Source organism: Ovis canadensis, chromosome 14, assembly GCF_042477335.2.
Source record: "Ovis canadensis isolate MfBH-ARS-UI-01 breed Bighorn chromosome 14, ARS-UI_OviCan_v2, whole genome shotgun sequence".
NCBI lineage: Eukaryota > Metazoa > Chordata > Mammalia > Artiodactyla > Bovidae > Ovis > Ovis canadensis.
In genome coordinates, this window is record NC_091258.1 from 23,477,796 (window position 1) to 23,505,795 (window position 28,000).

A 28,000-nucleotide genomic window follows, 5' to 3' on the forward strand; every position below is an offset into this window, starting at 1 on the left:
GATCTTCCCAGACCAGGGGTCGAACCCGTGTCCCCTGCACTGGCAGGTAGATTCTTAACCACAGAAGCCCCACAATATTTTTAAAAATCAAGAATATAAAAAACACCAAAATCCAGGATGAACAAAACATCAAAGTGTTAAATAAAGGCAGCATCAGCATCCGATTTTTGCAGCAGGTTCCGGTACTGCTCAGCATGGCCTGGTTAGAGATACTGCCTTTGTCTGAAGTTTTAACAATTTTGTTCATCTTGGGTTTTGGACATTAATTTTTTTTAATCTTTTTTTTTCTTTGGTTGCACTATGAAGTATGAGAGATCTTAGTTCCCTGACCAGGATCAAACCTGTGCCCCTGCATTGGGAACACAGTCTTAACCACTGGACCGCCGGGGAAGTACCATTTGGGCATTAATTTTGATTTTTTTTTTTTCAATTGCATCAAAATGCTCTTTTTCTTGATCTCTGAGTGTTTTGGGGCTTCCCCTTAAATGTTGTACACAAGGTGAGGACCTTCTTGCTTCACCCTGGTCCCAGCGGTAGTGGGGCAAAACATATCCCCGGTCCCCCTCACAGGGCAGGGCTGGCAGGAAAGTCTCCAGGTAAGAGAGGTGACAATCCCATGAAAAATGAAATAACAGCTAATAGGCATTGAGTCTATAGGCCAAGCACTGTCCTCACTTCCTCCCGACTTTCCTTTCCTGAGCGCCCTAACTGTGCTGAGTGCCCTCCCGGACGTGGGATAGAACAGACGTAGAGATGCTTCCCGCACCGTACAGAATCCACATCCCGGTTTGGGGAGAGACGATAATATAACAAAATCCATAAGGATCAGCAGAACGTGAGGTATGCAATGCTCCTGGCTAAAGACGGAGAGGTGGGGGGCTGGAATGAAGAAAAGGAGCTCTGAGCCTTGTTTCAGGCACAGCCACCGAAACAGCACGGTCACCCAGGAAGGAGAGGTGCCGCATGGCCCCCCTCGCAGACGGGGGAACTGAGGCAGCCCGCCCAGGAGCGGGCAGGGCGGGGCTCCCAGCCTGGGGCCGAGCCAGGAGGGGGCGTGGGGTGGAGAACCGCGGAGACCCCCAGCAGAACCGGGACTTTCTCCACTCAAAGCGACCGCCTTGATGGTACGTTGGGCGGGACTGTCTCCGCCTCCCTAAAAGGCGAAAGGCCAGGTTGGCTCAGCCCGGCCGGTGTCCGCCCCGCCTCCTCGCCATGGACCACCCCTGGGTGGGCCCTCTAAGGCCGTCCCCCGGGGCTGGCAACGTGACCGCTCGCCCTCAAGTGTGCAAGTTCATTCATCCAGGGGCCCCTGCTGACTCACGCTTATGAAAGTGATTTTCCTGGCCCCGCCCTCCGCCCGCCTCTTCCCAGCCCCTGAAATACCCGGGCTTCCCGTCTCTCGCACCCTCTTGAATCCCTACGGGGTAACCCGGCTCCCTGACCCAGGTTCTCCGAGAGGCCTGACCGCGCTCCCCAGTGTCCTCGACCCCGGCCGGTCAGGTGAGTGACCCGGGCGAGGCTTGGGGGAGGTGGGAGAAGGTAGCCCGACCCAGGCAGGGCCCTGGGGCCAGGCAAGGGGACCCCAGGCGGTCCTGAGGGCGGACCACCCCGGCTCCCCATGACCAGCATGACCCCCCCCAACCCCCGAGATCCTCCTCCACCCCTCCTGGCCATGCCCACCTCCAGGTGCCTGGCACCCTCGCTGACAGCTGCCCTGCCGGCTGGCTTGCTGGGAGTTCACCTCAGCCCACGTGATGCTACTCCAGGCAGGAAAGAGAGGTGTGGCCAGCCCAGGGCGGCTGACCAGGTCCCGCGGGCAGGCTGGGTGCTGCCCTCCGTCTCCGCCTCGCCTGTTCTCACGGACCGAGCCCCCAGGGTCGAGGGGGACCTGGCTTCTCACAGGAGGGTTGGGGGTGCCGAGAATGAGGAGTGGAGTTTCAGAGGGTCTGGAGAGCTCTTGGGGCTCCAGATGAGGGAGGCTCTGGGGGCACTGGTATCAGGGGGTGGGCGCGGAGGCCAAGGGCTCACTCTGGTGACTGGCAGGTGGCACTTGGGCTGACAGAGCACCTCCCCATCCTCCTCTGCCCCGGCCTCGCGGCACTTTCTTGGGGGCACTGTTGTGCCATCTTCCTCAGAGGGGACTCCGACAGGTGTCACAGGGCAGGGTTTGGGGTGTGGTCTCTGACATTCCTGGAAAAGACACCACCCTCCTGACCCCAGTTTTTCCCTTTGGGCAATAGGGATAACAGAAAAAAAAAAAAAATCCATGGGGTGGGGTAGGAGGGTTGTCATTAAAGTGAAATGAGCAAAAGTACCTCAGGTGCTCAGTAAATGTAGCCATACAGGTGTCCTAAGCCTTAGAGCAGTGTAATCTTCAATAACCCTAGAAATTGCAATGCTCCAAACTCTACGCTCCACACCCAGGAAGGTGCAATTATTCCCATTTCTTTTACGCTGCTTTTCTCCTGTGAACTTGAAGGCCTTTTTAATGTCAACATTTGCCGTCTTCAACCAGAGGGACGTTGGAAACTGACCTTCCCAGCTCCCCAAAACTAAACAGTGTGTGAGAAATAGGAAGTTACACTTTCAAATGGAAAGTTGGCAGCGTGCACTCTTCCGAGGAGGTTTTGAGAGCTCCAAGTCTCGGGACTTGGGCCCTGTGTATTGCGGTGCAGGAAGCAACCGCTCAGGTCAGCCTCTGGGTGGTGACCTCATGCGTGTGGCATCCAGAAGTTTCTGGCATGAGCACTGGACGTGGGGTCCAAAAGCCCTGGTGGTGAATGGGGCCTTCTCCCTCCTGGGAGCGTGAAGACAGGCAGCCTGCAGTACCTCCTTGTCTATAAACGGGGGCTCCTGCAAACACCCCTCTTACTGGCGCTGGGAGGATTCACAGGGACAGGGCAGAAAATGACTTGTCCTGGGGTGGGCGCTCTGTGGGTACCCCATGTGGCAGGCTGTGGGGTGTCTAGGGACCAAACTCTTGATTCATTATCCACTGGCTCTCTGACATCGGGGGCGTGGCCTCACTGCCCTGAGCCTCAGTTTGCTCGTCTGTAGAGTGCTTTCCCTGAGGATGAAAGGCGCCGATGCGAAAGGATGTCGTGACAAGGATGTCACCTGTTCCTGGGGACAGTGAGGACATCAGCGTGGAGCCCTGGGCTTGTGTGAAGGGAGTGTTCTAGGAACCACAGCCCCTGCCCCAGGGCCACTGGCACACCGAGCGGCTGGCCAGTGAGACGCTGTTCCCCCCCCCCCCAGGTGGAGCACTGGGACAGAGCTGCACTCAGCCTGGAGGGGCCTCCATCACACGCTGTCACACCCCGTGACACCCTGTCACACTGCCTCAGGGGGCACGAGAAGGCCCTCGCACAGAGCAGCCCAGGCTCAAAACCAGTTGAGCCGGCACCCCTTGTGGCAAATTCCCCGCAAGCCATCCAGGACGGTGAGACACTTGCTGGGCCTCAGCTTCCCCATCTGTAATATGGGTGCGGTCGTGAGAGTACTTCTAACAACCCGGTTAAATGTGGGTTAAGTTGGTGAATGTGCGTCAAGTCTTCAGGGCATGCTCAGCACCCGGCTCAGCCTGCAGAAGTTCAGAAATGTTGGTTGTTCTATGTGGCTGTGGTGTCACCCCAGAGTGGACAGCGGGGTCCCTGCAGGGAACCAGGAGTGGAGCGGGGCAAGGGGTCCCTGATGGGGGATACAGCTCATGGCCCAGGCCCCACTGAGGCGGTTCTCAGGAGACCAGAGGGCACACCCCCCTGTGACACTGCTGCCTCCAAGCTCCCCCCCCTCAACTGCCAGCCGGAGATGACGGCGCCCGCCTCTCCAGGTGCCTGCGGGGCACAGATGCTGTGGCTTAGCTGCAAGCTCCTCTCCTTGCAAACTGTAAAGGCTGTGGGCGGGCCCGTTGTCAGTGCCGTGGCAGCGACACCCAGGTCCTCTGGCCAGACCCCCCGGCTGTCCCCTCCCCGCCCGGTGGGCGACACTGGTGTTGCTGTCACTCTTGGCACATCAGAGGTCCCACGCTGGCCTCGGTTGTGCTCCCTCAGCCCGTTCAAGATTTGCAAAAAACGTGAATCAGTTGCATACTCTTCCAAATCAGGGAATTCACATAAAAATCCGGATTTAAGCTTTTTCCTGGAAGAATTCTGAAGGCGGGTGATGCCAGGCTCCCATCCCTGGCTGCTCGGGGCGGTCTGGGCCCTGTGCCACTGACTCACCCTTTCACTTGCTGTGAGCCAGATCTCATAGCAAGGTCTTGGCCTCCTTGGAAACAGGCCGAGAGGCCTGAGCAGGGTGTTCAGGCAAAGCTGCGCTGGGGGGACATGGAGAAAGTGGGTCTGGACTCGCCTGGAGAGACCTGCAGCTCCAAGTTCCGGGGTTGGGTCTGTCGGAGTGATTTGGACTCGTGGCCAGCAGAGGGCGCTGGTGCTCCAGAGACGAGCAGTTTTAAAGGCATTTCTCCCCAAACCTAGAGGCTTCGGCCTCTGTATGCCCACCTGTTCTGGCCCAGCCCCTGAGCCCTGGGCTCTTCCGAATGGCCCGTTTTCTCCAGGTCGGTACTCCATGTACATCACCTCCCTGTGTCCCCCTACCCCCCAACAAACCTATGAGGTAGAGACTATGATTATTCCCATTATACAGATGAAGAAACCAAGACCCAGAAAGATCCAGGAATGGGCCCATTGTCACCAACTCAGAAGTGCCTCTCCAGGGCTGGGTCCACTGAAGACCTGAAGGCTGGCCTGTGAGGTGGGGGTGTGGCTGTCACAGGCGTGCTGGGCAGGGCTTGCGTCAAGACAGAGCCAACTCATTGGAAAGATAGAAGGCAGGAGGAGAAGGGGGCAACAGAGGGTGAGATGGTTGGATGGCATCACCTACTCAACGGACATGAGTTTGAGTGAACTCCAGGAGATGGTGAAGGACAGGGAGGCCTGGCGTGCTGCAGTCCATGGGGTCACAAGAGTCAGACACGACTTGGCAACGAAACAACTGTCACCATCCGTAATGAGATGGGAGTGTGGAGTGAGGTTCAGAGAGCGGGAGGCGACCAGGCTCGGGGAGAGAGCCCTGAATTATTCGGCCTGTTTAGGAGGTAGCAGGTGTGAGAGGGGCGTCATCATAAGACTCAGGGAGGGCCCTGGACTTGACCCTGAGGCCAAAGGGAGGCCACCCTGCAGCTGGGAAGTGACCGCCTGACTCCCAGGCTCAGCGAGCGGCCCTCTTCCCCTGTGCCTCCAGGTCGGCTGCCAGCCCCACATCCCCCGCCAGCCGCAGCCATGAGCAACCGGAGGAAGGACCACCTTGGTGCCAGCAGCTCAGAGCCCCTCCCGGTCATCATCATTGGTGAGTGCTGCTCAAGGCAGGGGGATTGGGTGGGTCAGAGGTCAGGAGCATTCACTCAGCGCTCCGTTCAGCAGTTTCTAAAACATCATTCCAAATAGTCTTTCCAGGAACCTGCAAGGCAGGAGCAGAATGACCTGGAGAGGCTGCCCAATGGGGTGGGATGCTGGTGATAAGTGGGCAACCGACCTGTGTTCCCCCTCGCTGGGTGCCTGAGTGAGAGGACACAGCAGCTGCATGTGGTCCTGCCCTCAGGTCTGCAGAAATGGGGGACAGAGGTCCCCACCCTCCAGGCCAGCATCAGGTTGAACCACATGAAATGGCCGTTTTTGTAAGTTCAGGACAGTTGAGCATCAGTGATTTCACATGGTTCATCCTAACCGTTGTCTATGTAAGTAGGACTCAGGACAGCACAGGATAAGAGGACAGATAAGAAGTGATGTCATGAGGTTAATTGCCCGAGAAGGGAAACTGGTGAGTCCTGGGGTTCATCAGGACCCGGGGGCAGGTGGCCCCACCACGGGGGGCTTTTGTGCCCGTCCTGAGCGCCCCTGCCCCCGAGCTCACCCTGTCAGCACGTTGTCTTACATGCTGCGGTATCCTCCGCATCCCTCGAATCCGCCACGCGGTCAGTCCCGGGGGACTGGGCTCATCCTTGGTGGTCTCAGGGTCTCATTCTCGCTGCTCTGCGACCATAGGCAAGTTACTCAGCCTCTCTGCTCCAGCATCCTCACGTAGCAAAGGAGGAAAAGTAGCGTGCGCCTGGCTCAGGGGGGTAACGCACGGGCTTCCGGGCTACGGAGAGGCTTGTTACAGCAGCAGTAGCTTTATTATTTTGTCGTTAAAATCAGTGGGGACTTCCCTGGAGGTCCAGTGGTTCAGACTTTGCCTTCCAATGCAGGGAGAGCAAGTTTGATCCCTAGCTGGGCAGCTAAGATCCCATATACCTTGAGGCCAAAAAACCAAAACATCAAACAGAATATTATTTTTAAAAATTCAATACTTTAAAATTGGTCCACACAGAAAAAAAAAAATTTAATCACTTAACAGAAAGCTTGACAACATAGTAAGCACTCAGTAAACATCAGTGGTTATTTCCACAGCTTTCTTGTTGTTAAAGTGGTGCAGCGCTAATAAATGCTTTGTTTTTATGTTTATGAGTGAAGAGCAAATCAGGGAATGAGACAGATCAAAACCAAAGCTCTTGGTGGTGGTGGTGGTGGTCTCAGGGCTCCAATGCTCTACCCTCTGACCGCGCCCTCTCTCCCCAGGCAATGGTCCCTCGGGCATCTGCCTGTCCTACCTGCTGTCAGGCTACACCCCCTACGTGAGGCCAGACGCCGTCCACCCGCACCCCCTGCTGCAGAGGAAGCTCTCAGAGGCGCCAGGGGTCTCCATCATGGACCAGGTGGGCTTGAGCTCTGGGCAGGGGCGGGGGACACCCCCACTGCAGGGGAACTCTCCCAGGCAAAAATCAAAAAGCATTTGTGGGAATTCCCCGCCAGTCCAGTGGTTAGAACTCGGTGCTTTCACTGCCGGGCTCAGGGTTCAATCCCTGGACACAGAAGTAGGATCCCACAAGCCACGTGGCACAGCCAAGAAACAAAAGGATGCGTTTGTGAGACATGGGAGGCCACAGAAACCGGAAAGAGGGGTGGCAGCTCTCTTTAAGACGTCGCTTGTCTAGCCTCCCCTAGTCCAGCGATTCTAAACTCAGGACAGTTTTGCTCTCCTGGGGACACTTGGCCACCTAGAGACAGTTTCAGTCGTTACGCCCAGAGTGAGGACACCACTGGCTTAGAGGGTCGAGGCCAGGGATGCCAGAACATCCCACAACACACAGGACGAGCCCCCAGCCCTGGAGCCAGGAGTGCCAAAGCTGAGGACCCCAGTCCTGGGCAGACCTACCAGCCCCTGCTCAGGAGGGCCGACCTGTCCCCCCTCCACACCCCTTGTCTCCCAGGAGGTCACTCAGTGTCCGCCGCCCCTTCAGGCAACATCCATCAGGCCGGTCCCCTCCCCCCCAGAGCTGGAGGGTGAGGAAGTAAGCCGCGTGGGGTTTAGATAGGGATTTCCCAGAATGCCTCAGTACAATCCGCAGAGAGAAAGGTCTGTGCTCCAGTAAAGCTGAGACACACCGGGTCTGGCGGATCTAAAAGGGTGAACGCTGCTGCAGGACCGTCAGAGCCTTCATGTGCTGCCGTGCATGATGACTTTCGGGGAGGCAGCGTTTCCCAAGCTCACCTGACACCCCAGTACGAGGGAGGGGAGGCGAGACCAGGCGGCCCTCCTCCTGTGGCCCCTCTGAACTGCGTCCCCCCCTGCCCCCCAACTCCAGGACCTAGACTACCTGTCCGAAGGCCTGGAAGGCCGGTGCCAAAGCCCTGTGGCCCTGCTCTTTGACACCCTCCTGCGCCCAGACACGGACTTTGGGGGCAGCGTGGAGTCCATCCTCACCTGGAGGCACCAGAAGGAGCGAGCGATCCCCCACCTGGTCCTGGGCCGGAACCCACCTGGGGGCGCCTGGCATGTGAGTGGGGCCCAGACAGGGTGCGGGGACTTGTGCCAAACCTCCCTAATACAAGTCAGGATTCTTGCACTTCCCACCTTTCCCTATTCGCCCCCACTGCTCCCTCCTCCCTCCTCTCCCCCCGCCCCTCCCCCACCAGCCCCGGCCAGCAGAGGCCTCCCCTGCTCTCCAGCCGTGGGGGTGCTGGGGGCCAGCAGAGACTGGGACTTTGCTCTCCTTCACTCCTAGTCCATTGAAGGCTCCATGGTGACCCTGAGCCAAGGCGAGTGGATGGGGCTCCCTGACCTGCAGGTCAAGGACTGGATGTGCAAGAAGCGCAGGTAAGGCCGCCCTGGAAAGCCAAGTTGGGCAGGGAAGACCCGAGCCCGCCCCCAACACTAAACTGGCAGCTAGAGGTCAAGGGGCTTCGGGGGCTCATCGAGCCTGCCCTCGAGGGGGACACTGTGGCCAACGCTGCAGCCGGGCTGGGGAAAGGACTTGCCCAGGGCCACACGGGTGGTGAGCAGCAGAGCTGGGCTCCCCAGGACCCTCTGTCCGGTGCTCCTGCCTCACAGTCTCGACTGGGCCTCCCTGTGGCATCCCAGGCTCTAAGGAGGGTGACCACTGGCCCCTGCCCCCCACATCCTGCCTCAGAGCCTCTGGCCCAGGCTCCCTGGTCCTCTGGCCTCCCGTAGCCCCTTCCGATATTGTGAGCCTGGCCTGCAACTGTCTCTCTCAGTCAGCTAATCAATCGGATGCACTTTTTAAAAATTGATTTTGCATTAGAAACATAACCACAGTACAGGAAATTGAAAACTGAGAAAAGAAAGACAGCTGACTCCTAACCCCACACTCCCCACCACTGCTGCACCTCGGAAGGTTCTCTTCCCACCCCACTGCCTGCTCCATAATGACCATGCTGCACACGTCTCACCACCCCAGAGAGACAGCTGAGTCACAACAGATGCCAGCCCCTGCTCATCCCAGGGCACGAGGCATAAAGTTGCCCAGTGCTCAGGGTGGCATCTGCCCTTGAACGTTTTCTCCATGCTCGGGGTTCTGACGGGGGCCCGTTGTTGTTCAGTCTCACAGTCATGTCCGTCTCTTTGTGACCCCATAGACTGCAGCACACCAAGCTCTTCTGTCCTCCACTGTCTCCCGGAGCTTGCTCAAACTCATGTCCATTGAGTCAGTGATGCCATCCAACCATCTCATCCTCTGTCATCCCCTTCTCCTCCTGCCTTCAATCTGTCCCAGCATCAGGGTCTTTTCCAATGACTCAGTTCTTTGCATCAGGTGGCCAAAGTATTGGAGCTTCAGCTTCAGTCCTTTTAATGAATATTCAGGACTGATTTCTTAAGGATTGACTGGCTAGATCTCCTTGCTATCCAAGGGACTCTCAAGAGTCTTCTCCAGCACCACAGTTCGAAGGCATCAGTCCTTCAGTGCTCAGCCACCCAGTAGGCAGTTGACCTACTGGAAACCTCACTTGACCTCTTGGGAAACTGTTTCCATCCCTCCAGAGATCATGGTCTGTCCTTTTGACACAGAGACTTTTTGCCCCAGCAGATGTGGTAGAAAGACATCCAGGCTGGTGTAGTGATGTGTTAACAGACAGACAGGAATGTAAATTTCATAGTAGATACACCCTTTTCTGCTCTACTCTTAAAATGTAACGTTATGTCATAAGATCTGACATGGTGATTACACAGTGATTGCAGCCATCCTGTTACACGGCCATGTAATATTCCCGAGAGGGCAGGCAGCTCCACTCACTCCTACGTACCGGACCTTGTGCTTAGATGTCAGAGCCAAAAGCCACAACAGACGCACCCCCTGCCCTCAGGGTGCTGCCGCGGTTCCTAAACCACTCCCCAGTCACAGAGCTTTCATTCTTTCCAATGTGCCATTATTATAAGGAACCCTGGATGCAACATCATCTCAGGACAGCCCTTTAAGACACTTTTTACTGAAAGAGAGGAGCGGAAATGACCAACCCACAGCCATGAGTTCCAGAGTTCCAGTTTCAGGAGCAGACTAATGAGCTGTGTTGGCTGGAGTGGCCCTCAGGGATATCTGAGCTCACCTACAACCTTGCGTTCTTACTGATGGGTTGTACTGACTATGTGTCACAAAGATCCCCTTTGAGTTAATCCGTAACGTGTCCACAAGTCAGGGAAGGGAACTCACCGAAGGTCACCTGGGAGCTACAGGGAAGAGCGGAGGTAGCGTCAACATCTACGCCCACCCACCGGCAACAGCCCTGGAAAAGGTGGTAATAATAGCAAGAGTGATAATAACAGTAATTACAGTAACGTAGTAACAGTAATAATAGCCACGGCTGCTACTGTGTGTTGAGGACTGTGTTAAGTGCTCTATGTGGGCTATTATTTAATCAAGTTCTTTACTGAAATATAAGCACATATAGAAAGCACACAATTCACACACCTACAGGTGGATGTAATTTCTTAAAGTGGATACACATACGTTTCAGTCACCCAGACTCAAAAAAGCAGACCCCTTCTCCCCAGAAGCCCCCCTCAGGCCCCTCCCAATCACCCCCTTCCTAAGAGACCACCCCTCGCTGGATGTCCAACTCCACAGATGAGCTTTATCTGTTTGTGAACTTTATAAAAACAGAATCCTACCCCCATGCACAGAGAATACTAGTCAGTCATTGGAGGAAACGGTCCCAGCCAACCCCGCGTCACTCACAGCCTGTCAGGTTCTAGTCTAAACCCTTACCTCCTGTCATCTGAGCCTCTCGATGACAGCAGGGAACACGTGCTGTCACCACGGTCCTTTTGCAAATGAGGGACTGAGGCAGGGGGTTCCCACAGAACCCAGACCCTCTGACACCAGGGGCCACACTCCAAACCCCTCATCGGCTCCACTGTACAGAAAAGAGAGGTTTTTACAGCTCCGAGTGGGTGAACCCCTTGAGCAAGTCCTACATGAAAGGCTGGTGCAGCCACCCTCCAGGGCCTGGCCCCAGCCTGTCCGCCCGGCCCCAGTCCATTCCCTGACACTCATGCCCCCTCGTCCCTCCTCCCCCAGAGGTCTTCGCAACAGCCGGGCCACGGCCGGTGACATCGCCCACTACTACAGGGACTACGTGATCAGGAAGGGCCTGAGCCACAACTTCGTGTCCAGCGCCACGGTCACGGCCGTGGAGTGGGGGACGCCCGAGCCCAGCAGCCCTGGGGCCCGGGACCCCAGCCCGCTCTTCCAGGTGAGCGGCTTCGTGGCCGCCGAGGACCAGAGCCAGCAGCCCTTCTCCCTGCGCACCCGCAACGTGGTCCTGGCCACAGGCACGTCCGACAGCCCGGCCCGCCTGGGCGTCCCCGGGGAGGGCCTGCCCTTCGTCCACCATGACCTGTCGGCCCTGGAGGCGGCCACACGGGCAGGCACAGTGTCCCCGTCCTCGGACCCCGTCCTCATCATCGGGGCGGGGCTGTCGGCCGCAGACGCGGTCCTCTACGCCCGCCACTACGGCGTCCCTGTGATCCACGCCTTCCGCCGGCCCGTGGATGACCCCGGCCTGGTGTTCAACCAGCTGCCCAAGATGCTGTACCCCGAGTACCACAAGGTGCACCAGATGATGCGCGAGCGGTCCATCCTGTCCCCCAGCCCCTACGAGGGCTACCGCAGCCTCCCCGAGCACCAGCTGCTGCTCCTCAAGGAGGACCGCCAGGCCGTGTTCCGTGACCCCCAGGGCCTCCAGAAGGTCTTCGGCGTGGCCCTGGTGCTGCTGCTCATCGGCTCCCACCCCGATCTGTCCTTCCTCCCGGGGGCGGGCGCCTACCTCGCCGTGGACCCAGACCAGCCACTGAGTGCCAAGAGGAACCCCGTTGACGTGGACCCCTTCACCTACCAGAGCATCCACCAGGAGGGCCTGTACGCCATGGGGCCACTGGCCGGGGACAACTTTGTGCGCTTCGTGCAGGGCGGGGCCCTGGCTGTGGCCAGCTCCCTGCTGCGCAAGGAGGCCAGGAAGCCACCCTAGCACCCGCCCAGCAGCCTGACACCCAGGCCCTAAGAGGAGGGAGATCACCACAGCCCTGCTGGACGCAGAGTCCGTCCCAAGATGCCCCAGTGACGGAAGGGGCCTCTCCTGCAGGAGACAGGAGCGGCCATGAGCCCACGCAACAGGCCTCTCAGATGAAGAGTGGGAAACCCAGACTGCCCGGACTCAGACCAGGGTGGAAACAGTGGCCACAGGACACGGTAGGCCCAGAGCTGTAATTGGGGGTGAAGTGGCCTGTGTGAGCCGGGATCACCAGGGCCCGCAGAGCACTGAGCCAGGACTTCCAGGCCCCGCTCTTTCCAGAATCAGGTCCCAAATAAAACCAGCACCTGCCTCCACTCCTGTGTCCGAGGACTCTGCTTGGGGAGGGCGCCAGGCGCCCAGGACCCTGCCCCCGGAGCTGCCCAGTCAGGGCAGGGGCAGAAGCACAGGGTCATGCGGGAGAAGGTCCCGGGGCTGGGGGACACTGGGTGGTGCCCCAAGTGGAAGGGTAGATGTGACTGAGGAGCGGGTGCTGGGGAGGCTTTCCCAGCCCCACTCAGTCCCTCTCCCTTCAGTGGCTCCTTTGTGATCCCCACACTTGCACCTGCCACAGGGCCTTTGCACAGGCTAAGCTCTAGCCCAGGGAACTTCCCCATCCTCTCTGTAACTCCTCCTCTTCCTTACACTCTTGGAGCATAAGGACCATTTCCTCTAGGAAGCCTCTTCTGACATATGCCACTCCGTGGCCCTCAGGTAGAACCCACTCTGGTGGGTCAGGGTGCCACCCTTCATTGCAGTTCAGTTCTCACTCTTCCTTACTTGTGGGATCATTCCAGTATTTGGAGAAGGAAATGGCAACCCACTCCAGTATTCTTGCCTGGAGAATCCCATGAACGGAGGAGCTTGGTGGGCTACAGTCCACGGGTCGCAAAGAGTCGGACACGACTGAGAGACTTCACTTTCACTTTCTCTTCCAGTATCTGGCTCCACCCACTTGGCTGTAAGCTCCAGGAGGCCAAGGCAAGCCCTCCTGTTTTCCCGATGTTCTTGGAACCCAGTGCGGCCACCAGGCCTAGCACCCAGCAGGGGCTCCTTTAATTCTCTGGTTCGGTGGGTGGGAGTCTGGAAGGATGGACGCAGGGAGTATAAGGGGAAGAGGGTGTTCCAGGGGTGGGGAACACTAGTTCTGGGCGTTGTTTAACTCGCGGGGGAGGTCTGAGGGGCGTGCACCCGGTGGAAGGGACGAGTGGGTACTTGCGGAGTGGAGAAGGCCCCAGTGCGTGGGCGCGCGTTCCTTGGGCTGCAGCCGGCAGAGGGCGCTCCCGGCTCGCCGGACACCGCGCTCCGGCCCCGGCGGCGGCGCCACGGAGTGGAGGAGGGGGGATTCTTCTGGAGGGCGGGCAGGGGGAGACTTTCGGAATGGGGGCAGCCCCCAGGGATGCACCCCCGAAGCCAGACCCCCAAAACCCCGCGCCTGCCAGGCAGCCCCCTCCGTGGCCGGGCCGGGATCTAGCTCCCCAGCCCCGCGGCCCACTGCCGGCAGCCCCCTGCCGCCGCGCCCGGCCGCCGGGGGCGGGGGCGGTGGCCCACGGGGCACGTGGCTCCGGGTCCGGGCGGGGCGGCGCCCACCCCCTCCTGTCCCCCAGCGCCGGCCCGTCCCCGCGTGGCCGCGGCCGCGGGGGCAGAGGGAGGGAGGGCGGGGCGTGGGCGGCGGCGGCGGGCGGCGCCGGGGAGGGGGTCGCGCGGGGGCGGGCCGCGGGCCGGGCGGGGGTCGGCGGGCTTCCGGGCGGCGGCGGCGGCGGGCGCGGCGCGATGTGCGAGCGGGCGGCGCGCCTGTGCAGGGCCGGCGCGCACAGGCTGCTCCGGGAGCCGCCGCCGCAGGGCCGGGCGCTGGGCGGGCTGCTGCGCTGGGTGGGCGCCAGGATGGGCGAGCCCCGGGCGCCGCTGGCCCCCGACGCCCCCAACACCCCCGTCGCGGACCCCGGCCCCTACCCGGGCCCCGCCTCGCCGCGCGGGGGCACCGCCGTCATCCTGGACGTGAGTACGCGCGGGCCGGGACCCGTTCTCCCCACCGGGCGACGCGGACGCCACGCTCCCGGGACCCCGCTGGGACCTGCAAGACCCCCTTCTGCTTGAGGGGCAGGGACGCTGGCCCGCACCCCGGGGGTCCAGAGCGGGATCCACCGGCTCCTCCTTGTGCAGAGCGCGGCCCCCAGCTCTTCGGCCCCCGGGCCGGTCTCCGTGCGGGTCCCGTCTCGTCCCCGGACCGGGACGACCCCTTTACCTCCCTCCCCTTCTCGGGATCTCCACATTCTCGGAGCCGGGACCCTGGAGCCCCTCGACCCGGCCACCGCCCCCTACTTCTGTCCTGGCCAAACCCTCATCTTTCTCCAGCCCGCGCTTCATCCTTCACCCAGCTCCTTCCCGGGACGCGAGTCCCAGACCGCCGTCGGCCCCTGCTCCTGCCCGCCCCACCGACCCCTGCCCCCCGTCCTTACTTTTCTAAGACTCTCCCCCCAACCCACCCCATCACACACACAATCCCTGGGTCCAGGGCCATTTTTCTTGTCCGAGCTTTGGACCTTAAGCCCTTGTATCCTCAACCCTTTTGCCTCAGGCACCACCTTTATAAAAGCAAAGCCCCCTCCCCACCTGCCTTCCTCTCTCCTTTCAGTAGGACTGGAGCCATCCCCCATCCTCTCTGAGGACCACCACTCCATTCTGAGCCAGTCCTTGATCCCCTTCCCCCGCTCCCCCCTCCCTCTCCCTCTCCTCACCCCTCCCTCTCCCTTCCTCACCCCTCTCCCTGCTCACCCCCCTCCCCTTTTCACCCTCTCTCCTCCTCACCCCCACTCCGCACCCCTCCCCCACGTCCTCTGGGGCCCAAACCGCCCCACCTCACCCTCCCACCCACTCTCCTCTGTAGGAGGGAGCCTTCTGCAGGGTGGGGGGGCGTCCCCCGTGGGGTGCTCTGCCCACCCCAAGGGGCAGCATGGCAGTGGGGTGTGCCTGTCCTAGGGAGGGTCCTCCGAGGTGGGTGACACGGGGCTGGGGGTGCCATGTTTATGTATGGTGGGTGGGTTTCAGGGAGAGGTGTGTGTATCACATCCTGGTGAGAGGGGGACAGTGTGGGTTTCCTCTCGCCCCTCCACCCCCACCACGTTCCTGTTGGAGCCTCCATCGCTGGCTCTCAGCCGACAGGGCAGGGGGTGATCTGCCGCACGTGGCCATGGCTCCCAGGCTTCCCAGAAAGTGCTCACACACAGCCCACTCGCACCTGCACAGGTGAGCCCTCTCAAAGCCCCAGTGAGTTCGCAGCTGAAAGCCCTTGCAGCGGACAGCTCTGTCCAGGCCCCCCCCCTTTTGCACAGGACAGGACGTGGACTCTGGAGTCCTCACGCCACGCTGCTGGCTCTGAGCCCCAGTCTCCTCATCTGTGAAATGGGGGTGATGAGCGAGTGCCAGGGCCACATCTCCTGTCAGGTCAGTCACTTTAACGCTCACCCCCGGCCCGGCACCTGAAGGTGGGACTCCAGCCTCCTCGGGAACCTTGCAGTCAGGAGCAGGCAGTGTGCGGTGCACAAGCTGGGGTGCTGGCAGCTGCCCCCTTTTCTGCCCCAGCTGCTCCAGACCTGTGTCCCCTGCCCCAACTTGGGGTTCAGCTCAAGAAAGGGGGAATGTTTGAGAATATCTTTCCTGAGCTGCTGCTTCAGTTTGTCACAGCCCGGGTGCCTGACAATGGATGCCTGCCCTACTGCTTGGAGGGAGGGGCCCAGCTCCCGCTCTCCAAGGTGTGAGGGTCACACGCTGGGGGCGGCGTCTCCCCCTCTTACTACCTTCAGCAAGGCTTGCGTGCACGCGTGCTAAGTCACTCAGAAGGGTCCGACTCTGCGACCCCATGGACTGTAGCCTGCCAGACTCCTTTGTCCATGGAATTCTCCAGGCCAGATACTGGAGTGGGTAGCCTTTCCCTTCTCCAGGGGATCTTCCTGACCCAAGGATCGAACCCAGGTCTCGCACATTGCAGGTGGATTCTTTACCATCTGAGCCACCAGGGCAGCCCCCAGCAAGGCTTACTAGGACTAAAAACACCAGGAGGAGCTATCTGGTTTCAGCTGCAGCTGGAGGGGACCAGGCTGCCCCTTCCCTCCCCGCCTCTCTTTCTGAGCTGCTTGCGGGCTGCTCCTACCCACTGACCACCCCCAAAAAACTAATCCCGCCGTGCACTGGCTGATCCTGTCGTCAGGCCTCGAGGTTTGCTTGGCAGATGCCTCTGTTCAGATTTAACCCACCCTCCCTGGAGAACACCAGGCCCTCAAGAGGTCCTAGTGGGGGTGTAAGGTGAGTGGCTGCCTCCCACGGACGGGAGTGGGGAGCACGCAGCCGCCTGTGGGTGCTGCACGTGGGCCAAAGGTTCTGGACACACACCCGTGCGGCGTGCTCTCGACCGCATGGCCAGCAGCGCCTGAGGAAGAGGGGAGGCTGTCTCCTCGAGGGGAGCTGGAGGGCCACTGCCTGAAACACCCTTCCACCCCCGGGTCTCCTCCCTCAGGAGGGAAAAGGGGCCCGGCTTCCGCAGGTCCACTGGGCTGGGGGTGTTGGAAGCCTGCCCCTCCCAGCCGACACTGACTCGACCTCTCTTCTCTGCAGATTTTCCGCCGTGCGGACAAAAACGGTGAGTCTTCCCACACCCCGCGAGGCTGTCCCCGTGTGAGGACCTGGCTCTTTCTGGTTGGGGGTGCAGGACGCTGCCCTGCGCCTGTTTCTCCATCCTACGAGGGACCCCTGTGGTTCCTACTGAGCAGGGGAGCCATGCGGCTTCAGCGGGCAGGTGTGGGCAGTGCGGTGAGTTATGCGTGCAGTCAGCGCTTCGTGCACTTCCACCACCTACAGCTGGGCCAGGCCAAAGCCGCCCTGGGGGCCGCCCAGGAAGCCCCCAGCCTCACCTCGGGCCCCGGCACACTTTTTCCTCAGACGTCCATGCTGTCGCCCCTGTTCTGTCAGCTCCATGGTGGCCCAGAGAGGTTCTGTGTCTTACCTGGGGTCACCCAGCTGCAGGAAGGCAGTCCAGCCTCTGTTGCAGACCCCTGGCTCTCCCTCCACCCCCCCCACTGCCGTCCCCCCAAAGAGACTTCCCACACAAAGTGAGAATCGTGTTGCGGTCCATGAATTCAGGACACCCGCTGGAGACTGCTCCACCCCGGCCTTTCTGGAAGGCAGGGGCCCCCTGAGCCTCACGGTGGCCGCCGGGAGTGATTGTCTACATACTGGAATCGTCATTCATGGGTTGAAGCAGCTCTCCGTGGTCTTGAACCAGGACATAGTCCCGCTTCAGGCCTCAGTTTTGCCATCTCTAAAGTGGGGTGATAACACTTAACCTGTCTACATTCCAGGGCTGTTGGGGAAATGAAGGGAGGAGACATGGCTGGTGAGCTTTGTGAGAGAGAAGCAGGCAGAGTTCAGTGTTAATTCCTTGAGAAAATACTGATTTGATTTGAGTATCCAGGCCCCTGCCGAGGGAGGAATGGGCACAGCTGACCTGGCACCTGGTCCCAGGCCCACAGCCCCCTCCCTGCTGACCCCGGGAGTCACTGTCTGGCTGTCCCCGCCTGGCACTGAGGGGAGAACATGAGACGGCCTGGCCGCCAGTGCCCGGGGCTTCTCCATCTCTCGCCTCCCCCATTCTCAGGTGTGGCGGGGCCCCCTCCGGGCCTCTGGAAGGCAGCAGCAGCATCAGGAGCAGTTCCATACGGAGCATCGAGGAAGGGCAGGGACACGGTGGGGGGACTTCACCGGCAGCTGAGAAGTCGTGACGGTGCAGCCTGAGTGGCCTTAGAGACTAGAGAAGTGGGTCCTGGGGTCTGATCCCCGTGCAGGCCTCTCGGAACCTTCTAGTGTGTGGCCGGCCAGGGGCCACGTGGCCATTGCCGTGTGCTGGCCACGCCCCTCAGCCTGTGGTGAGGTGTCACACTGAGGGATTCGGGCTTGTCCCTGTCGCGGCCCGGCACACAGTAGGTCCTCGGTGCCCAGCTGCTGCCTCATGGGTGGTGACCGGTGTGGCTCCTGGCAGTGCGGTGTGTGCCTGCCCAGGGGCAGCCGTCTGGGTGTGGCTGCACGTGTGTCTCCGTTTGTGCTTCGGAACCTGTGTGTGTGTCTCTATGACTATTGCTGTACGTGCCGCGTGTGTGTGGGGTTGTGTGTGTGTCTTTCTGGATTCTCAGCTCTGCAGGAGCCTTTACAGTGTGTGGGTGGCAGGCACCCTGGTCTCCCTTCAGGCAAGATGGGTTTCGTCCTCATTGCTTGCCCCCCGCCCCTTGATGCCATCAGAGACTGTTTCCACCCTCCAAGCACAGCTTCAGGGACCCTCGACTTTGCTCCTGAGGCCCCCACAGAGGCCCCGAGCTCCCTCCTCTCCCTAGGACCTTTGTCTTCCCGGCCGCCACCAGTGGCCGTTAGTGGGGTTCACATGGGATGTGGTGCTGGTCCCCGGGGAGCACGCCCCTTTCGCCACAGGGACTGCCTGGGCTCAGCTCCCTCCCAGCTCTGGCCTCAGGCCAGCCCCCGGACTCTCAGGGCCTCAGCGTCCCCATCTGTGGGTAGGGGTGGTCATGCAGGTGCCCACCCTGGGGCTGTCAGGGGGGTGGAGTGGAGCTTGGGTCTTGGCATGCGGTAAGGGGTCTATGAGCCCTCATGCCAGCTGATGAGTGTCGAGCCTTGGAAAACAGGCTCTGATTTGTCAACAAGTATGGGTTCCCACCCTGGACCTCACGGGGCGTCAACATCTGGTGGAGACTGCTGGCGGCTGTGGAGCGTCCGTTACACACCAGGACAGGCTTCCTCGTTGGACATTCCCTCAGGTCCTAGAGGCAGAAGGAATATCACCCCCCTTTTTGACATGTGACAGAATCCAGGCTGGGGAGGACACGCGAAAGATCACGGAGTCTGGGCTGGGGGGCTGGGGAGGAAGCTCTGATTGAGTCCAGCCCAGTTTGCAGACATCCTATGGGCAGGGGAATGGGAGAAGGGGCGAGTGTGGGTGTAGACAGAGGTGTGCAGACACACACGCGCAGCACAGGTGGATTCCGGCTCTGCCCCTGGCATCCACAGCAGCAGGATGCCTGCAGGGAGGGCAGGATGGTCCCAAACGAGGGCCTGGGCCACAGGCTGGAGTGGAATCAGCCTCTGGGATCACAGGAGCAGGGGCTCAGCTCGGGCTGGCCTGTCCTGGCAGCTCCCAGGTCAGAGGTGTCTTCGTGGGGGTGAGGGTGGAGACCAGGCGTGGCCCCCAAGGGGAGGCAAAAAGAGGGGGGCCTTCCTGGCAGCCGAGGGTCTGGGGCCCGGAGGGGTGGTGTGGCAGCCGGCGGAGGAGTGAGTGCCAGTGTGTCTGGCAGACTCCTGGCATTTGAAAGGTCACTGGGACAGAGGCTGAGCTCATGCTCATTAGCGTGGACACCTTCAGATGGCCCGCTCGGGGGTCCTGGAGATGCAGACCCGCTGGCTCCTCTAATTGCACAGAGGCCCCGGGCAGATGCCGCCTTCCTCGTTAGCTGATCTGGGTTCATTAGGGCTGTGCTGGGACGTTCAAGGTAAATGTCAGCCCAGAAGGCCTTGGGCCCGGGAGGCCGGCGGGCCCCCCTCTACCTGTTCTGAGTGCAGACTGGTTGGAGGTGCTGGTGGTGCCCTTCCCGTGGCAGACATGAGTAGTCATTCACAGCACATTTCCACTGAGTCCAGGCTTGGCCTTGGCTTCTCCGTGTGACCCTGTGGCTGGGGGTCCCGACAGAAGACCCTGCCTCAGGTTGGGTTGGGAGTGTGGACTCGGGAGCCGGGTAACCTGGGTTTGAGCTCCCACTGAGGGACCTGGGCAAGTCCCATAACCAGCCTGGCCTGTCTGCTCTGTAAACAGAGTGGGGGTGGGGGGGTGGTCTGCCAGGGGGTGTTTGAGGACCAGATGCGTGAACACACGGAGCCCGTGTGTCTGCCCTGGTTCTGCCCCTGGCTGCCGGATCATCATCAGTCTTGCTAAAGGAAACTTGGAAAGCATCCTCTTTCACAGGAGACAGAGCCATAGCTTAGCGTTCATGTATTTCACAGCTGTTACCCTGCACTTTTTATGGTTGGTTTTTGGGTCTTCATGTGTTATTGGGGAGGGAGGGGGTGTTTGTTTTGTCTTCAGGGGAACTCTGGATTTTGAGAGTTAGAAATTCGTTCTCCCATTTGTGACATTAAAACTCGAGCCAGGATGTTGGAGGCACGCGGCATGTTGCCACAGCCCCCCACATGCAAGCCTGCGCCCACTCTCTCATATCCCCCCTCTCAGCATGGGCGGAGGGGAGCCACTGCAAGATGTGAGGAGCTGCCTCCTGTTGCCCTACTTTGAGCCCCTGCAGAGCTGCTGGCAGCAGAGTAGAAGCTCCAGAGCCTTTAAAATGTACAGTGGGGATTTCTTGGTGGCCCAGTGGTTAAGATTCAGTTCTCCCGCTGCAGGGGGCACAGGTTTGATCCTTGGTCAGGGAACTAAGACATTGCATACTGTTTGGCACAGCCAAAAATAAGAAACTAAAATATAAAACGCAGAGATAAAATGCATTAAAAAGAAAAGGGTGAGTGACTTCCTCCCTGGGCCTGAGTAGGTCTTCTGCCATGTCTGCTTGGGCGTGTTGTACACTTTGCATGAAGCCCGCATGCCCCGCCCCTCAGGAGCTCTGATGCTGGGCTGCATCTCCGCCACCCTGCCCACCAGGAAGGGCATTTCTTTCTAATCCACACAAAGTGCTGCGTGGGCTCTCAAGGGCTTTGAGTGCAGACTAACTGGAAGTAATGAAGGGGGTCTACGGAGAGGGCTGGGGCAGGAAGGGTCTTGGGCTTGCCCTTCTCCCTGACCTCCACTGCCTCCCACAGACATGGTTCCTTTAGGGAGGAGCAGGACCAGTCTAAGGTCATTGAGGAGGGGGTCGTGGCTTCAGGGGTGGGATTGGGAGATGAGTGTGTTGAGCTGGAGAGCCCAGGTGGGAGGAGCTGGAGTTCTGCTGGGAGCCCCTCTCTCAGGGGCCCGGCTGCCCCCAACTCATGAGAGCGTCCCCAGCAGATGCTGCTACCCGGGCGGCGGCAGTGGAGGCTGCTGAAGGTGTGAGATCAGGAGGGACGCGTTGGGATAGGTGTGTCTGCTGTGGGGGCTCCTCATCGAGAGCCCTGCCCCAGGCCTGCCGCCACCTCCCCCTGGGCTCTGGCATCTTCAGGGCTGCATCCACGGCCTGGCGAGGACTCCGTGCCACTGTTGGCAGCGGGTCATGTCACACCCTGAAAGGTCGTTGCCTCCCCAGGCAGGACCTGGGTGCTGGGGTAGAGATGATTTAAGTGTGCAGAGGTTCTCTGGGCTTTTGGAAGCAAGTGAGAGTGCTCCTCCGACCGCCCAGGTTTAAATCTGCCTCTTACGGGTATAGGATCCCTAACCCCTGGATCTAACACCTGATGATCTGAGGTTTGATAAAATGAAAGAAATAAAGGGCACAGTGTGCTTGAAGCATCCTGAAACCACCCCAAAACCACCCCCTGCCCCTGGTCTGTGGAAAAATTGTCTTCCATGGAACCAACCCCTGGTGCTAAAAAGGCTGGGGCCTGCCGGAGGCAACAGGTATGTGGTTACCTACCTCCAGGTGGGCAGGTGACTCAGAGTGACGGTTGCCTGGCAGGTGCTTTCTGCCTGCCTGTTGGCTGCGGGGCTTGAGGAGCCCCAGTATTTGCTGGTAAGGCGAGTCCCTGTACATGGGTGTTGCTCTGTTGGGTGGGGAGTTAGCTGGGTGAGCAGTTGCTCTCTGTGAAATGGTGGCTAATGTGGGTTCGTGCCACGGGCAGGGGTGCCCCATGCGGGAGTCTGGCTGCTGGCTCGGGAATTGGCCGGGGTGGGCGGGGATTGCCTGGCTGTGGCTCCGCTGTTGATTTGGGGATGTCCCGCCGCTTCGACACCAGCTGCCCTCCCTTTCTCTCCCTCACAGACGACGGGAAGTTGTCCTTGGAGGAGTTCCAGCTCTTCTTTGCAGATGGCGTCCTCAATGAGAGGGAACTGGAGGATCTCTTCCACACCATCGACTCTGACAACACCAAGTGAGCTCAGTCCCGGCGGCTGGAACCGGGAGGTGGCGTCCCCCAGTCTCCAGTGTCCACTCCCCTGGGCCGCTAATCCAGAGTGCCATCTCTTTGGCCCCCACTGGCTGGGGCGGTCTGGGGAGGGGACAGATTGAGATTGTGTTGGCAAGCGTTTGTCTTTTCTGAATGCAACGTGGCAGAGCAGGGAGGGAGCCTAGGTTTGCAGAATACATGTGCATGCATGCTGAGTCGCTTCAGTTGTGTGACCCCACGGACTGCAGCCCACCAGCCCCCTCTGTGCACGGAATTCTCCAGGCAAGAATTCTGGAGTGGGTTGCCTTGCCCTCCTCCAGGGGATCTTCCTGACCCAGGATCAAACTCGCGTCTCTTACATCTCCTGCACTGGCAGCCGGGTTCTTTACCACTGTCCCACCTGGGAAGCAGAATATACACGGGATGGCAAAGGGGTGATCAGCCAGCTCCACTCAGTTCTGACCCCAGCACCGCATGCTTGTTCTCAGTCCCAACACAAGCTTTGAGATCCTCTTCCTAACCGGGGCCCACCTTAAATCAGACTGGTTCTTACTCGGACCTTAACCTTCTTTCTCACTATGTTTTCTGCAACCCAGCCATAACCCTAACCTGCAGCTCAATCAACCCCAAACTTCTCCAACCCCAGCCAATCCTTAAATCCAGCACAAAATGCTCACTCTACTCACAGGGACCAACCCTTCCCACCCTGAACTCCAGCCCCACCCTTTCCGAGTGGTCCCCAGGCAGAGTGAGGCCCCGGCCCCTTCTCCACCCCACTCAGGTGATGAGGACCCAAGTTGTTGGGGGGCAGGTTTGATAGGCTGGGGTCCCCTGGGCCAGGCTAGAGCTCTGGAGGAGGAGCTGTCCCCAGGCCTGTTTTCAGGGGGCCCAGGTTGGAGGTGACCTGGGGCCAGGGCGGGGCAGCTGGCTCAGGAAAGGCCACTTGAAAGGGACTGCTTCCTGCCGCAGACCCCAGGGGAGGGCTTTGTGTCTGGAGCCAGATGGAGGTTCTGAGCAGGTCCTGCAGCCCCCCTGGGAGCTTGAAAGGGCTTTGCAGGTGCTCACAGATTATTCAGCCTCATTCGGGCAGCTGGAGCGGGGCTGGTGAGTGCGGGCGGGGTGAACTTCCCACCAGCAAGAAGTCAGAGCTCTAAAGACCTTTGGGTGTTTTGTCTCCAACACTCCCTAGAGTGTGAGCTATACACGTTCCCTCCTGGGGATGCTAGACAGGTTTGCTCCCCCAAACCATCCATGCGCAGCTCAGGAAGGTCGGTGCTACTTTGAGCACTGTGAGGCAGGCCTCCTCTCTGCAGGACCTGTAAGAACTTGTCCCACGTGGGCCTCCATGACAGAATTTGCAGAGCGCCTGAGCTGGGAGCCTCTCCGCAGAGCCATTGCGATGAGGCTGGCTTGCTTTTGAGGCCAGCCCCTCCTCTCCCGGTGAGGGAGCCGGCTGGGAAGGGAGGTTGTCAGAACTGCACAGAGCTGGGTCCCTGGGCACCCGCCCCCAGCTCCTGTTCACAGCATCTGGGTTCTGAGGCTGCTGCCTGCACCTGCCCGGCGTGGGTGGCCTGTGCTCGGCCTCCAAGGAAAGACCGAGAGCCTTCTGGCTGTAGGAACGGGAACACGGGACCCCAGGGCTCAAGTGAGAACGGGGGGGGGGCGCGGCAAGGGGGGCACACCCTCCGACAGAGCAGGGCCTGGGGCTGATGTCGCCGGACAGCTCTGGTGACAGCTGTCACACCCCCTGGTTCAGCCCCCTCTGCTCCAGATGCAGTGGCAGACGTGGGAAGTGGAACGGGCTGGGTGGTGTGGTGACGGGGTCAGACAGACGCACAGACGCGGATCCTCTGGAGGGGGTGGCAGCCTTCCCTGGCTGCTCCCTCATCTGTGAAGTGGGGGTCACCTAGGCTGCAAGGTGGGGGGTGTTGACCACTGCTGGGGGCTGTGCTCACCCCGGAGGGAGGCGGGTGGGGGGGGCAGGTGGGGACAAGCCTGTCTCTGAGCCCCCGTGTCTCTCTGCATGCAGCCATGTGGACACCAAGGAGCTTTGTGGTAGGTGCCGCTGTGCGGGGACCCAGACTGCGTGCGCAGTGATTCTCTGGGGGGAGGGGAACAGATGGTGGTGGGAGAACCCAGGGGAGGGGTGCGATGCTCCTGCGATCTTTGACCTCTGCTTCCCATTTCCCCCCACCCCAGACTACTTTGTGGACCACATGGGGGACTATGAGGACGTCCTGGCTTCCCTGGAGACCTTGAACCACTCCGTGCTGAAGGCCATGGGCTATACCAAGAAGGTCAGCGGGTGTGGGTGGCCCTGGGGGTCAAGGGCCTGAGCGCCGGTTTGGCCCAGGGGTGCCTGGGTCTGTGATGACAGGTGTTGGGTAAAGCCAGCTCCGAAGCAGGTGTTGCTTGGGTGTCTCAAGGGTGCACGGTGAACTGGAGTGAGGGGAGGGGCTTGGGGAAGGGTCTGTCCAGCAGCATCCGGTTTGGAGCACAGGGCCATTTCCTAGAATCAGGCTCAGTCCTGGGACTCAGTCCTAGAGAGGGAGTGGACACCAGGTCCAAGAACACGTGTCAGCCATGCCAGTCTCACGGCCTCTGCAGCAGGATTACAGATGGGGACAGAAGAGGGTGGACGTGAGCCCCTGATCTTGACCTGGAGCCCCAGCGTGTCTGGGGCTACTGCGCCGTGTTCAGGTCAGGAGACAGGAGCTGGGTGGTGGAACCACCAGGAGGGTTGGCCGAGTTCAGGACTCCCCACGTGTCCTGGAGAGAGAGAGCCCCAGCGTGGCTTCAGGCATAGGCCGATTACTTTGTTGGCATCTGTGCTCTGGAGGAGGGCAGAAGATGGGAGATGGGGCAGGTCGTGGGCCGGGCAGTGGCGTGGCTCAGCTGGCCGCAGGCAGCCCACCTCCTGGCTCCACGTCCCACCTGAGAGTCTGCACCCGTGCTGGCTGGTGCTTCTGGGGGTGGGGGCACAGGCAGGGTGTGTTCCTTCTCTCCGTCCACACTCAAGAGGCGCCGTCAGTTTCCTGAGGATCTACGGCAGCAGGATTTAGCGCTCGCTGTAATTCCCCCAGCAGCCTGTGGGCTGTGACTGGTGCCGCCACCAGCCTTCTTTTTTCTGACTGCCCAGGGCCTTTGTTGCTGTGCACGGGCTTTCTCTACTTGTGCCGAGTGGGAGCTACTCTTTGCTGCTGTGCCCAGACTTCCTTTGTTGCAGGGCATAGGCCCTAAGGGCACACGAGCTCAGCTGTGGTGGTGCACGGGCTTAGTTGCTCTGTGGCATATGGGGTCTTACTTCCTGGACCAGGATTTGAACCCGTGTCCCCTGCATTGGCAGGAGACTCTCAGCTGCTGGACCGCCAGGGAAGTCCACTCCCCCGCTTTCACAGCTATGGCAATAGAGGGCTCAGGAAGGTGAGCCCAGCAGAGGGGTAGCCAGACAGCCAGAGCTTCCTGCTAAACTGGGAGGGTAGCTTTAGCAGGGACCCAGCCCGAGGTATGGAGCACAGCCTGGGGCCGAGCCATCCGGGGCTGGAGGGGCCACACCGTGCTGGACAGGTGTCACACCGGAGGGCGTGCAGCCCCTCTGAGCGGAGGGAACTCAGGAAGGAGCAGCCCCACCTGCTGGTTGAGGCCAGGGGGCTTAGCTGGTAAAGTCAGCCAGATCAGGCCGAAGGACCCTAGCCAGTCATTTGTCTTTCTGAACCTCAGTTTCTCCAGCTGTGAAATGGGAGCATTCACCTTCCAGAGTCCTCGCAAGGCCTGAATAAAGTGAAAGGTCTCTAAGCTGCCGAGCACAGCTCCAGCACAGAGCAGACACGACTAGCGTGTCGTCAGGCCCCTGTTGTGTGCTTTTTTCCACATGCTACTCGTTTCCCGCCCTGCCCTGTGTCGGGGAATCCCCCCTCCCCATATATCCACCCACAGCTGGGCCCGACCCCAAGCTGCCACAGCCCCACATTTCCATGTCTGTCCTCCTGTCGTGCTGTTTTGAGTCTTGCTGTGTTAAAGTATTTTTTAACATTGCGTGAGACCGCTTCCCTTTCATTGCTCATTGTTGTACACTATTGACATTCTGAAAATGTCAAGACACAGTGGCTTTAGCAGGCAACAAGGAAAGCTCCCACCTCCAGAACCCTTGCACAGTGTGGTGGTCCCAGCTCCATTCCTCAAGCGTTGTGTGAGGTGTGCCCACGTGGGACTCCTCGCAATTGAAGTCACCACTTTGAGCCTCGGTTTTCAAATCTGTGAATGGGGCCACTACCCAGCAATGTGGTCTTGCATTATTAACATGTACTGGTCTCCTGGTCTTTGGGCTGAACAATTCAGAGATATGGCACAATTCTCTGCCAGGGAGAGGACTGTAATGCCTACCAGTACAACTTAGAGCAGTTTGGGGGATTTTTGCTCTTGGAAAGCTTGCAGCCTTTGGTGTGTTCTTAGTGGTGGTGGTGGTGACGGGAGATTGTCACAATGGTAACGCATTTCTTTGTTTTTTTAATTGAAATATACATGATTTACAGTGTGGTGTTAATTCCTGCTGTACAACAAAGTGATTCACGTTCTTTTTTAAAATACTATATTCTGGCTTATCATAGGATGTTGGATATGGCTCTCTGTGCTCTACAGCCAGACCTTGTTGTTTACCCGTTTTATATATGACAGCGTGTATCTGCTAGCCCAGCCTCCCGCTGCATCCCTCCGCCAGCCCCCTCCCCCTTGGCAGCCACCTGTCTGTTCTCTGTGTCCGTGATCTTGTTCATTTCATAGACGAATGCACTTGTGCCATATTTTAGGTCCCACATATGAATGACATCACAGGGCTTTGTCTTTCTCTGTCTGGTTTACTTCTCTTGGTCTGGTAATCTCCAGCTGCATCCATGTTGCTGCAAATGGCATTGCTTCATTCCTTGTTTCATGGCTGAGTCACCTTCCATTGCATATATTTTTTAAGATTTGTTTTTCATCTGTGGCTGCGCTGGGTCTTCCTTGCTGTGCGGGCCCTTCTCCAGTTGCTGTGAGTGGGGGCTACTCCCTCATTGCAGGGCACAGGCTGCTCCTGGCCGTCGCTTCTCTTGTCGCAGGGCACAGGCTGTAGGGCAGGTGGGCTCAGTAGTTGTGGCTCCTGGGCTCCAGAACAGAGGCTCAGTAGTCGTGGCTCACAGGCTTAGTTGCTGTGTAGCACGTGGCATCTTCCCGGACCGGGGATCAAACCTGCGTCTCCTGCATTGGCAGGTGGATTCTTTCCTGCTCAGCCCCCAGGGAAGCCCTCCATTGTATATTGTCTTTTGTTTAAGTGGTGTGTCATACTGATCTGTGTATTGTTGAACCATCCTTGTAAACTTGAGATGAATCCCACTTGGACTTTTTATATGTCACGATCTTTTTGATGTGTTACTGGATTTGATTTTTTAATATTTTATTGAGAATAACGTTTCTTTTTCTTTGCATGCTTTCTCATCAGTTTTTGTCTGGAGAAATGAAGCTCACTGATTATTTCAAGTACTTCTCTCGTGTCCATTGGTCTAGTTGGCTCCTTTGCTTTTGCAGACGTGCAGTCCTAGAAGCGTTGTTAGCTAGTACAGTTCTCTTCATTTCTGATTTGTGTTCCTGCTCTTTCTCTGTTGTGTCCTGTTGCGTTTTCCCCAAATTCTCAAACCCTGTAACGAGGTTACGTCAAGCATCCTTGTTTCACTTCTGAGGTTCAAATGCATCTCTCTAGTTCTTCACTGATTATAACATTAATACCAGCTCTTATTTTTAGAATCCTCTTCAGCCTGTAAAAAATTATTTTTGTATTCCTTTCATTAAATTTTGCCTTAGGGGGTGGTAGTGAATTCTTTCAAATGCCTTTTTTTTTTTTCTTTTCCAGGGATCATATGATTTTTCTTGAACTATTGATGAGGTAGATTCTATTATTAGATTCTTTCCTATTGAACAATCCTTAGCTTCCTGTGATAAGCCCTAATTGGCACATTTTTCTTTTACCATAGTGCTGAATCCTTGTC

The 28,000-nt window shown here is 59.0% G+C and overlaps 2 protein-coding genes across 22 annotated transcripts in view; both read left to right on the forward strand.

The window, feature by feature from the left end:
• Positions 1-421: 421 nt before the first annotated feature.
• Positions 422-12,220, forward strand: OSGIN1 (oxidative stress induced growth inhibitor 1). 3 transcript variants are annotated; one of them, XM_069552552.1, is made up of 8 exons: positions 716-840; positions 1,372-1,500; positions 3,259-3,442; positions 5,245-5,349; positions 6,618-6,754; positions 7,685-7,876; positions 8,105-8,196; positions 10,913-12,220. In XM_069552552.1, the coding sequence occupies exons 4-8, from the start codon at positions 5,283-5,285 to the stop codon at positions 11,859-11,861; spliced, it is 1,437 nt and encodes a 478-aa protein (XP_069408653.1). In that variant the 5' UTR covers positions 716-840; positions 1,372-1,500; positions 3,259-3,442; positions 5,245-5,282; the 3' UTR covers positions 11,862-12,220. The 3 variants fall into 3 exon arrangements, with proteins under 3 accessions (XP_069408651.1, XP_069408653.1, XP_069408652.1); XM_069552551.1 differs by lacking the exon at positions 716-840 and having other exon boundaries at positions 1,041-1,500; XM_069552550.1 differs by lacking the exon at positions 3,259-3,442 and having other exon boundaries at positions 422-1,500.
• The window catches only part of NECAB2 (N-terminal EF-hand calcium binding protein 2), a 43,868-nt gene continuing 26,824 nt past the window's right edge, over positions 10,957-28,000 (forward strand). For 3 of the 19 annotated variants that reach the window (XR_011249026.1, XR_011249027.1, XR_011249025.1), the window contains exons 1-5: positions 12,549-12,884; positions 16,515-16,539; positions 21,860-21,968; positions 24,013-24,038; positions 24,183-24,280. Coding sequence is in view for 10 of the 19 variants with exons in the window: in XM_069552558.1 (XP_069408659.1) it covers positions 12,597-12,884; positions 16,515-16,539; positions 21,860-21,968; positions 24,013-24,038; positions 24,183-24,280 (546 nt within the window). In the remaining 9 variants the exon portion in view is untranslated. Of the gene's footprint in view, positions 12,083-12,540; positions 12,885-13,645; positions 13,902-14,770; positions 15,150-15,416; positions 16,206-16,514; positions 16,540-21,859; positions 21,969-24,012; positions 24,039-24,182; positions 24,281-28,000 lie in introns of those variants that run through there. The other 16 variants (XR_011249021.1, XM_069552556.1, XM_069552554.1 and 13 more) reach the window with 10 other exon arrangements.